Source organism: Geospiza fortis, unplaced genomic scaffold (genome assembly GCF_000277835.1).
Source record: "Geospiza fortis unplaced genomic scaffold, GeoFor_1.0 scaffold55, whole genome shotgun sequence".
NCBI lineage: Eukaryota > Metazoa > Chordata > Aves > Passeriformes > Thraupidae > Geospiza > Geospiza fortis.
The window spans coordinates 8,511,325-8,523,055 of record NW_005054308.1 but is presented as its reverse complement, the minus strand read 5'-3'; the positions used below and the strand labels follow the sequence as shown (position 1 = coordinate 8,523,055).

The 11,731-nt window shown below is 41.3% G+C and overlaps 1 protein-coding gene across 5 annotated transcripts in view; it reads left to right on the top strand.

The window, feature by feature from the left end:
* EBF1 (EBF transcription factor 1) overlaps positions 1 to 11,731 on the top strand; it is a 256,727-nt gene that overhangs the window by 193,541 nt on the left and 51,455 nt on the right. For all 5 annotated transcript variants that reach the window (XM_031055324.1, XM_031055322.1, XM_031055321.1 and 2 more), the window contains exon 6: positions 1,536 to 1,662. In XM_031055324.1, the coding sequence (XP_030911184.1) occupies positions 1,536 to 1,662 (127 nt within the window). The remainder of the gene's footprint in view (positions 1 to 1,535; positions 1,663 to 11,731) is intronic.

Below are 11,731 nucleotides of genomic sequence, written 5' to 3'. Positions count from 1 at the left end.
ATGACATGTGGCTTCTGACTTCTGTGGATCTGAATAACTTTTGGAGCATTTGATGCTGGTAGTTTTGGTTTTAACATTCAACTTGATTTAATATTAATTTTCTTATTTTAAATATGGAGAGCTCCCTACTGTGTGTGCCATTTCCCTCTGTAGCACAGATGGCTCTCAGACCGATATTACTCTCCTTCTGTGCTCTTTTTTAGTCCTGTGCCCTAAACAAAGAACTGGATCAAAGTCTGGGTTTTTTTTGGTGGGGCCTTACTACAATGCTGAAACATTTGGTTCCTAGTAAAAATAAGAACAAAATAAGCTTTTTATTAAAAAAAATCTATTGAAATTTATTCTTTTATCCAGGATATGATTCGACCAAGAGCACAGAGCAGTTGACTGCATGGGGTGCTCACACTTGGCTCATAACCTGTCAAGCCAGGTTATGGTCTTGGTTTTATTTGCCTCTCTAGAGGGGCATTAATGGGCCACAGGCAGAGAAGGATTAGCCATGTGCCAGAGCTGTATCTTGGTTGTTGGACACAATCCTAACATCTTTTCTCTGGACTTCTTTTTACTGCTTTTTCTAAGGAAGCACAATAAGTGAGAAGAGGACATTTTGGTGATGGGGAAGACAATGCTGTAGTTTCTGAGAGCGGCAGAGATTTGAGTTAATCTTGCTCTGAATTAGTGAACTCCTAGATAGCTCTGCTACTCATTTCAGGGACCACATTTTAAATCCAGCCCAGAATCCTGAAAAGCAAAAATGGTCTAGAGCCTGGAAAGTGCAGCACTGTGGCCCAGCCCAACTTTTGTGCCAGGAGCATCAGAATCCCCTGCCCCAATAAAAAGAAAGTCAAGTTTATTTATTGATTGCTGTGTAAATCCACACCTGAAGAAGCCCTCTCAGATTGTGTCAGTCATTGCAGTGAAGGCAGACTGGAAGTGATGATTAGATGGTTTTCTTTGGTACATCATTTTTGAGTGCTCTCATAATTTTGAAGGAAAGATCCAGCATCCTTTAGAAGCCAAGACTGCATTTCTACAGGAATCAGTTACACCTTCACAAAATGAACAGAAAATTAAAACAGTAGCACAGGGTGCGCTGCCAGCGCACAGATGTCAGCTGGGGACTGGAGTATTTAAAACCTTGGACTTGTGCTGTGCCATGTCCACACATGTAATCATGTGTCATTTATGGATCTGATTTGTTGGACACTGTCATGACCCCAGAATTCATCTGAGCAAAGTATCCTACTGCTGTAGGCTGGAGTTATTGCATTACACCAGGGCTGATGCTTGTACTAGGAAGCAAGTGCCTGCCATGTATGAAAACAGGAATAATGCTGTTACAAGAATGCTTGTAAATATTGTGGTCACTGCCTTTTGTGTGGGTTACATCAAGATTGTATTCAAACACTGACAGGTTAATTACATGTTTCAAAGCTTATTTACTGTGATCTGAGAGGAAAGTGTTATTAAAGAAGTGTTCAGCATCTAACAGTGCTTGTTTTCTCTTTCTTCTCCCTCCCCAATGTTTTCTTTAGCTGATTACTCCACATGCCATCCGTGTACAGACGCCTCCCCGACACATCCCAGGGGTTGTAGAAGTCACATTGTCCTACAAATCTAAGCAGTTTTGCAAGGGAACGCCTGGAAGATTCATTTACACAGGTATGGATGCTTTAAATGTAAGGGGAAAAAATAGGGCAGGCAATATATCGCTCTTGCTAGGGCTTCTGCTTTTGTCATTAAAAGCTGTGCTGTATCTTATTGTTTTGGCTGAGGACGTCACTGAAGGCACCACTTGGAGGCTGGAGTCAGAGCTGGGGGGCTGTAGGGATGAATCTGAAAGCACACCAGTGTGGGATTTTTGTTTGCTTCTTTGTCCTCACAATGGGACATCTCTTTACCCAGGAGGGGAGAGGAAGGAGGGAAACAGATACTGCAATACTTACCAAACAAAAGAAGAGTGCAAGCACAAGGAGCCAGACACACAACCCTGCCTTGAGAAGGATCCTGCTAATCATCTCCATCTCATGTTGTCCAGCAGGTGTTGCAAGGGTTCAAAGCCTGTTTGCCAGCCCATCTCACCATAACTCACTTGTCTCTGGCTTCCAGGGAGCCCAAGTAACTCTCAGCCCAGTCAGTGCTGCAGACACAGCAACTTGCAGTGTGCTTTGGGGTGGTCTCCCACACTGGAGACCCCTAAGTTCAGTGATTTGGCCTCAAAAAAACTAACAAAAAAACCCCCACTCTGGAACATTGCAGGTGCTGGCACTGTCAAACCACTCTCAGTAGTTATAAGAATGGCCTGGGAAATAAATCAAGTAGCAGCCTAGCTTTTTTAAAAGGATGTGTGTGGTTGGTTCCTCTGAAGGTATGTGCTACAGGAATTAGCAGTTTTGCCCTGGTTTTGATGTGCATTTAATGCACATGTTGGTGTTCATATCTACAGAAAGGACTATGCTGGAGCTGTTTGCCTGAACTGTGCTTCAGCACAACCCAGTACAATTCATTTCCTCATCCTCAATTGCCCCTGGAACTTTAGGATATATCATAAATACTTGTGACTAAGGCATTCTGAGTTCCACTGGGCTCACACATTGCTCCAACTCTCAGTGTACACATAGGACTCGAGGCAGAGGAGAGAATTCTGTGCTCCAGCTGGGCAGGAAACTCTCATTTGAATTTTGTTAATACTAAGCAAGTTGAACAAAGGTACCTTACAATTCTTTCTTGTCTTTTTCAAATACCCTCTCCCCCAGATGAGATTATGCACTGGGTTTCTTTAAACTGACTCTTAAAATTCTCACATATTGCCCTGCTGGCCGAGCAGCAGGCACTTGTGGAAGCTGGGTGTGTTTATTTGGGAGCATTACGATTTCAGCAATGTGTGGGAAATCCATATATTGGACAATAACACACCATATCAAAAAATTAATTAGAATTTTGAATGTGTTGGAAGAAAAGGAATAGCAAAGGTCAAATTGATAGCTGGTACAAATTGATGGTGTGAACCATGACAGGAGGGTGCTGCCCAGAGCTTTGGGCTGTTTGAGGTGAATCCTTTCCCCCCTCTCTTTCTTGCAGGAGGTTGTGCTCTCCTGCCTGTTGTTACCCCACTGGGGTGGCTGCCCCTGGGGCTGATGAAATGGCAGGTGTGGATATGGAAGGGAAAAAAAGGGCAAACCTGCTCCTCTTAACTTTGCAAAGAAATTTTTGGTGGCTTTAAATGTAAAAATGTCCTGGACCCATTTTGGGGTTGCTTTTCAAATCATCATTAATTAGCTTTTCCAGTAGAAAGCAGGGCAGCAGTTTAGCTTGTCTGCCCAGAAGCAGATGGCTGAATGTGGAAATAAAGTGTCCCAGCAGAGAGAGTGTTTCCATGTATGCATTTTCTGGTTGGTGTTTAAAACACAGTATTTTTCATCCAGTAAATGGAAGTTATGAAATACTAAACAATAATGATAAAATCAAGGGTGATCCAGTCCATAGACAATTCTCTCATGCAGTTACTTACAGAGGTACAATAGCTACAGAAAAGGTGTTGTGACTGAAATCTACCTCACACAATTTGCATTTTCCTTTTAGACCCAGCCTGAAATTAAATGCAGCTTTTTAAAAAGGACTAAATGAAACTAAAATAAAAACAATTAATGCATCCTGACCTTCAGAAGTGCCTTCCAGCCCTTTAAACAAAATGCAGGTTCAGTACATGCCTGCCGATTAGTTTTAGTTAATTGAAAATTATAGGATTGACCCAAGAGGAAAATTTTGTTTGCACTCCAATCACTTTTACAAATTAAGGAAAATTACCACAATTTTGTTTAGCTAAGGTTTCACACTGAGTTCACGAAATTAGCTCAGCCATCCCAACAAAGTCAGCACTTTGTTAGTGAGCACTAGAAAAAAACTAATAGTCTATGGTGTGTACAAACGAAGCATAGAAAAAGCTATGATGCTTTAGAGAACTAGGCCAAGTGGTTTTAATTAGGATTATTGGTTCATTGTAAGTTTTGAAGAACAATCAAACTAGCAGATTAGCTGTTTCTTTTAAAGCTAGAATTTCTTGCCATTCATTTTTCCCATGAGAACTTGTTTTAACTCCCACATAGCACTATTTTTTTTCTTTTTTCTTTCCTTTTCTTTTTTTTTTTTTTTTTAACAAGGCCTGCAGGAAATGGACCAATTGGAAGTTGGGATACAGTAACATTCCCCAGCATCACTCCAGCCGATGGGAGTTTTTCACAATGTTCTTCAGTGAACTCAGTGTTCTGGAACATATTACAAAACCACAGAGGCCAAATGTTTTCTCAGAGGAGTTTGGCCTCTGTTTTTGGCCGAAAACATTTCAGCATCACTTGCTGCTTATTTACCCTGCTATTAGGAACAAGAAAAGGAGAGGGTAGAAAAAGCAGGGGGGGAGAAGCAAAAGAGAGGGTGTGAGAGAGAGAGAGAACAAGACCTGGGGTTTGTGGGCGGTGCAGGAGTTGATCAAGCATAGTTTCCTTTCTGGTGAGAATGTCCCTGCTCGTTAATGGTCCCATTTTGTGGTCAGGTCTCATTTAGAAGAAATTATTTTTAATCAGTGTTCAACAAAATATACCCTCAAGCCACCTGGCTGTAAACTGTTTTTTTCTTACTGTTAAGTAGTTAAGTTCTCAGAAGAAAATACCCAGTGACCCATTAATTTTAGCCTTTTTTTCCTCTTTAACTGCAAATAACTTAGTAACATGATCTCTAAGTAGCCCATGTGCCATCTAGGAATCAAGGTCACATATATACAGAAAAATCCTGGCTTTTGTGAGTATTTCTGAAAGAAATAAACCAGTGTCACCCTGTGCTTACAAGAAAACATAAGTTTTTTATTTTCCATCTGCAGGGCGAGCCATTAGCATGCACTTAGAGAGCAATTATTTCTTAGATTTTAAGCTTTGACATTCCTGAGAAAATGTTCAGAAATACAGAAGTCTGAGCACACCTTGAATGTGTTCATTTTGAAATAATATTAAAAATCCACATTACACATAGAAATACCCAGACATGCTGTGGCACTGCTCATCTCTAAGTCTCTTCTGGCACTGGAGGGCACTGAATGAATTCAGCTCTGTGTCACAACTTGGGAGTCAAGTGGGTGTCACTACCATTATTTTAGGACTGGAGAAACTGAGATAAAGGAAGAGATTAAAGGTACAAATCCATAGGTAGTTTGGCAAGGTGATTCAGGGCATATATGGTCGACTTAAAGAAGAAATGAGAGTTGGCACAAATTTGTGATACCCAGACAGTCCTTTGAGATTTTATTTGAGTTTGTTTTAATTTAAAAGAATTGATGCACCATGGGCAACATGAATTTCACAGATGACTTTTGCAGTGGTACTAAACGGCAAGATTTGAGTGGGGCTGCACGACTGTAAGCGAGATGAGAATTTATCTCACTGCACATTGGAAAGGACATATGAAGGGTCCATAAAAATGCATTATGCTGTGTCTTCTACCACCTGCTCAGTTTAAGATTTTGTGGTTTTGGTTTTTTTTCTCAAAACAGAGCAAAGGACTTCCTAGGGGCCAGAAGTACAGAGCTGTGTCATCGAGGTTGTGTGCAACACGGATTAATTCAGATTTTTGACTGAGCAATACCCCAAATACTGCTCCTCCTTTTGGAAATAGGTTACATGCTTGGATACAGGTTGGAACTTAGGGACCATTTTAATTTGCATTAGGCTTGCAGGGAGGCTGTGGGCTGAACCCTTTGTGTGCTGACAGGGCTCCAAGAGGAGCAGGCAAGTCCCCCATGGGCCTTTTGGGGTTTGTTGTGAGCTCTGGGGTGGGATGTGCCTCTGGACGTGCTGCTGATGGGAATGCCTGGATGGGGGATGAGTGTAGGCACACTGGGCTGGGAACAACCCCCATGCTGAGCTCTGGTCCTGCAGGGTAACTGTAGCAAAGGCTGAGCAGGACAGAGTGGACACTGCCAGGAGTGACCAGTGCTTGTGTTACACTGTTAGGCCACTGTGTGTGGGGAGATGTGGAAATCCTGGTGCTGTGGAGGTCAGGATATTCACAGAATTTCTGGGAAACTGCGTCTGTCTCTGAAATGTCACAGGGCTTCTCAGGGAGCTTTCCACTCCCCTACTTGCTACAAAGAAGAAATGGTCTCGTGGAAAATTCTTCTGAAAACATTGAAGTCTATGTACAAAGAGGAATACAGATTATATGGGCAGCATTTCCAAAAGTATCTGTTTTAGGTGACAATTTTCAGATTTTTAGTTTTAGATGGTTTTATTTACAGAAGCACAGGAGTAGTTGTCTTCTGAGAATCATTGTCTTTTTATGTTTTTGAAGTCAAATACCTTCAAGAGTAAGAGAACAAAAACTATCTGTTACCATCTGAAACTTCAGCCCATGGTCCTGGAAGCAGAGGTTGGAGTCACATACAGAGATCTGGTCAGAATTGGAACCATTTAAAAGCTGATCTTGAGTCCCTTAAATTTCCAACCTGGTAAATTTCAGTGATTTCCTTTGCTAGGAAAATTTTATCTTTTCAAGAAAGCACCAATAACTAAATTCAAAAGGTACATAATCAATGAAAAAATCAGTTTTCAGAATGGAGAGGTCTGGAGTTTGTAGACTAAAGAAAAGAACATGAACAAAAAGAAAAAAAAAAAGGAAGGAAAAAGAAGTGGTGATAAGAGACAGACTGGCTGTCAAGAAGTTCCTGTAGCCCCACTGGAGTTTTTCTTGATCCTTGCAGACTGGAGTTTGACCCTTACAGCAGCTAACCTTGGCCATAGCTGTGTGGCTGTTAGTTCCTGAGAAATGTTAAAACCTAGTGGCAGTTATTCTCAAAATCAGTAATCCACAACCTCATTAGTTTTACAATGCCTCATTCATGTGTGTTTATTATTAAATCATGAGCACTTAAATAACTGATTAGTATAAATGAGAAGAGAAGGCCACCATCAACAGAACAATAAAAATAAAAGAAAAAAATCCGGCATGTCTGATGCTGTCTCAGGTTTTATCCTGAAGTGTTTATAAAATTCTTCAGTCTCAAAGATATGAGGATCATTAAGCTGAAATGAAATATAGAGCACATCACTCCTCCAGAAGAGTGACCAGCTATGAGATCTGGTAGCTAGCAAATGAATGCCATTTGTTTTTAACAGCAGTTTTTATCTGCCTTTCACTAGTAAATATTAATAGTGGTGGCAGAATAAAAAGTATCAGATGCCTTGAAGTTAAATAGTCAGAAAGTGCTGCAGAAGAACAGAAAAAAAAATCCTTCAGTGCAAAGAAATATAAGAAGTTTAAAGTAAGAGCTGTCTGTTCTGAAGGGCAGGAGAGCCCTGTGCTGCAGGTTACCCTGTGCTTTGGATGCTCCATAGAAAATCTGTTCCTCATCTCAGAGAGGCTCTATGGAGGAGAGATGGTAAATCCTTTCTCTAGAGCACAATCGAGTAAGGATGAATGAAAACAAACCTTTGTAAATGTAAACTTTTACCGGGGAATTTAATTAATTCCTCTGGAAACCAGCAAAAAAAAAATTGTTCTAACAACTATTTAAAAAATATCCTAATGCAGATTTTATCTCACTGTGCCAAGTGTTCCTTCCCAAGTGGAGCTTGCCATGGGGACTCCAGAGGTGTTTGCCACAGTCCCTGAAGGACTGGTGGCCCCACTGCTGGGTCCAGGAGCCTGCAGGGAAAACAAGGGTGGGGCTGGTGCAGTGTCTCCCTCCAAGCCCCCCATCAGTGATGTGATCTGGGTGTTTCCTGCCCTTGAGGAGAAGAGCTGCTCTCAGGAAATCTCTGGTTTTGTTTAAGCTTGAACCTGGCCCTTTGTATGTTCCAGTCCATTAACTGAGTCAGTCACCTGCCCTGCCTGGAAACTTTGAGGGGGGGAAAAAAATTGGCTGCAATTGTTTTGGAACAAGATTTTCTAGGTGAAATAATTTCAGTGTTTACTATTTTGGTGGTGGTTTGGGGTGTTAATGTTGTTACCAAAATATTTGTTTTGAAGCTTGTAAGGACATGCCCAGTGGAGTGAAGTGTGGAGAGTTATCAGGGTGGAATATTAGTAATATTAGGGGTGGTTGCTTTGGTTTGCAGAAAGTCAGGAAAGGAAAATGGGAGGAATCCTAACTGATTGCAGGGAGGGGATGGTGGAGGTAAACTGGAAAATCCCTATTCTATGCTAATAGGAACAGAACCCTCATATCCTTGGCTTTTCTTAAACACTGGTAGCACCAAAACACCCTGGAAAAAACACCCAGTGAAAGTGTGCAGGGTACCTGTAGGACAGCTTCAAAATGAAAGCAATTACAGCAACCGTCAGAATAAAGCTGGCTGTGAAGGAAACATATTATTTTGCATATTTTATGTATACAATTTCTGAGAAATATGACCTTTATTTTCTAGTTAGAGGGAAGTGCAATCAGACTCTACCAGCAAAGGGTAGCTGGATCATTAAAAAGAATATTTTCTCTGATATTAGAAGTTTAAATGGGCACCAGTCCTTATTCACAACCTTGGCTGTTTCTGTCTGCCCTGAGTTAATAAGTGATAAGGCCAAAAGAGAAATAAATCACTGAAGTCCCTGTCCAAAGAAAACATATTGACTACAGCCAAGCAAATAACAGCCCATAACCAATGGTCCCATTCATCATTCATGTAATAGGGATATAAAGTATTTTCTACCTATGAAACCATGGAGTAGGAAAAAGCCTGATAAGCCCCCAATCTAAACTATGTGATTTGATTATTAGAGGACATGAACTGTTTGTCACATACCTTTAATCTTTAAGATGTGTTGCCATTTCTAAACTATAAATTTGTGGTAAAGGATTAGAAAGCTATTAACAATAAAGGTATAAAATAGACTTTATAAAGATTCCTGCAATTGTCATGCAACCTTGTAGACCCTTGGAACCTTAGCCCATTGAATAAGATATAACATTGTTATCTGACCTTCTGAGCCAATAAAGCATTTTTTGCTTTTTAAATTCCAGACTTCATGATAAATTAACCCTCTGGATTCACAAAATAAGCCTTGTAAATTCTTTTCTTTATCCCCACCCCAATACCTTTAAATTTTCATACCTTTGCTTCAAAACTCTTATTCCAGACTGAAATTGTTAATCTTTTTTTATTATCCTTTTATCCTCATGTCACTTGATGAGATATTATTCCCTCTTTTTTTTTTTAAAAAAAAGGCCAATAAAACAGGGAGCTGAGATGAATTTCTAAAAAGTCTGCATTGTACTTTTTGTTTCTACAGAGGGCTTCACTGCCTTTATGTGTGGGTATCCAGGTTAGACAAACACCACAGAAATGGGCAGCTTAGAGTGGCAGCAGAGGCTGAACTGATCACATTCATGTATTTTGATGCTGTGCCCTAAGAAGAGGGACAAGGCACTGTCTCTTTGCTGCTCCAGGAAGCAGAATCCCCAACTACTTGTTGCCACTGACGTGATTAATAGACTGGGAATTCTGGCTTCCTCATGGGAATGCATGTTCTTAACTCATCCTTCCTGCCCTTCTCGTGGGGTGCAGCATGTTTTGGTTTCTGCTGGAATGGTGGGCAGGATTTGCTGTGGTTGAAGAGTGGCCAAGCTGTGGCTGGGCTCTCAGAGGTGCCCATGCTGGCTCTGGAGAGGGCATCAGGACCTGAATTTAGAGCACAGCTGCCTGAGGAATGTTCTCACACAGCACTGCCTGCCAAGGAGTCTCCTTAAGAAGTGCCTAATCCTTTGAGGTGCTCGTTAGTGAGGGCTCATTTTGCTGAAGCATTTTGTTTCACAAGTGCCCAGCTCTGGGATGTGCAGCATCGTTCCCCTGAGGCAGGACTGGGGCAGCCTCGTTCCTTCTGCTTGTACCAGCATCCCTACACAGCCAGCAGTGCTTATCTAGCCTGGTTAGAGCTTCTGACAGCAGTGACTACAGAGAAGATGTGCCTCAATATAGCCATGTCTACAGATTCAGGCTTTTTTTTGTTAATATATAGATAAAAGGAAAATCTTGTACTTGTAGCCTTTCATCTCAGTGGATGCAAGAGCAATTTATTGCATGGAGTGTGAAGTTCTTTGTACTTTTCTGCTATCTTGCAAGAACTCACACAGACTCTTCTGCTTAGTTATGAAGATATCAAGTGCATAAGTGATGTGGTCTGCCCTGGTGACTGGATAGAGATGTTGGAAACAGTTTAATCACACTGTGACAAAACTCAATCCTGGCAGCTTCTCAGGCTGCCCCAAAACTCTTCAGAGTTGCCTCCTGGCACAGTTACAGTGTCCATCCTTCCTTTCTTAGAAGTTATTTTGAGCACTTTTGTATGAAACTCTGCAGTGCAGCCAGGCCCTGTGGGCTGCAGAGCTGCTGTGCGGGTGACACCACAGGAGCCAGCTCGGAAAGGAGTTGTACCCACGGTGTTTTAAATTATGTGAGACATGTGGCAGTGGGCCACATTTATTTCATGATAATGGCTGGCTAATGTCTTGGAGAAAGCAGAATTTCCTTGAAGAGTCAATCTACACAAAAGTTTCCGCAATCTCAATGAGCTTCCCCAGGACCTCCTGGCAGGTCACTGTCATTGCCCAGCTGCTGCTGTTGCTAAGGGACAACATTGTGGTGCTAAAACTGCTGCATTTTGTTGTACATTTAAAAAAAAATCTCAAGCTTGATTGTTTAAAGTCTGCATCTAACTGTATAACCTTCACTGAAAGGAGTTTTGCCATTGGATCTCGCCCCTGGTCTGTTGTGAGCAGTTAATTAAGAAGTATAAAACCATCATGCCTTAATCCTGCCAAGCCAAGCGTATGCAGATGTTTTATTCCACAAGGTAGGACAGAAGTTATTTGATATATTAGAACACCAACATGTTAGCATGATGTAGATTAGGCTGTGCTTTTGCACAGCTATTTTGAAGGAACTTCTTCCATTCCATACCAATCTTGGACTGCCCAGGACCAGGGAGTTCATGGCAGTTTGTACCTTAGGGAGGTGAGTGTGAGCCTTCCAGGCAGTATCACAATAGAGTTGATTATGAAGAGCTGCAGTCTTGCACAGTTTGCCCTGAGGTATTTGCATGCCATACCTACTGTTGTTTCATCTCTCAATGTCTTTAGCTTCTGTCATTTTCCTTCCCTCCCAAATATGATTTTTCTTCTTTTTCCTGTTGCCATAAATTGTGGTTAACCTCTATGCTTGAAGAGTTGTGGACTTCAACTGCTGTTGGATAGCACCAGGTGCCAGCATTGGTGGTTAAAAAAAGGAAAACCCACACCCAGCAGACAGAGAGTTAATAAAAAACCATCCAAATCACACACAAGCAACAAACCTAAAACAACCGAACCAAAACAACACAGAGAGAAACCCCACACAAGCAGCTAAATATGGCATTTTTTAGGACCCCATGGGACAGAAAACACATATGGCATTTAAGATATTGTAACAGCCATCTAGTAAAAATACGTTAGTTAACACAGAAATTGATGCCAAACTTTCCATTTTAAATATGGGAAGATTACAGAGCAAAATTGGGATACCTATGAAAAATTGTGAAATTCAATGTCCCTTTTAGCACTGCACCATTTTCAGGGTGGGTTTTATCCCTTTTCAACATCATGAGGCCCTCTTATACCTTATAAAAATGTAGTGAACCTCTTGGAGATCTGGGTCTGATACCCTCTGGGCTGTCAGATGTCATTTAAGATGTGGGGGAATAGTCAGGAAACTTTGTC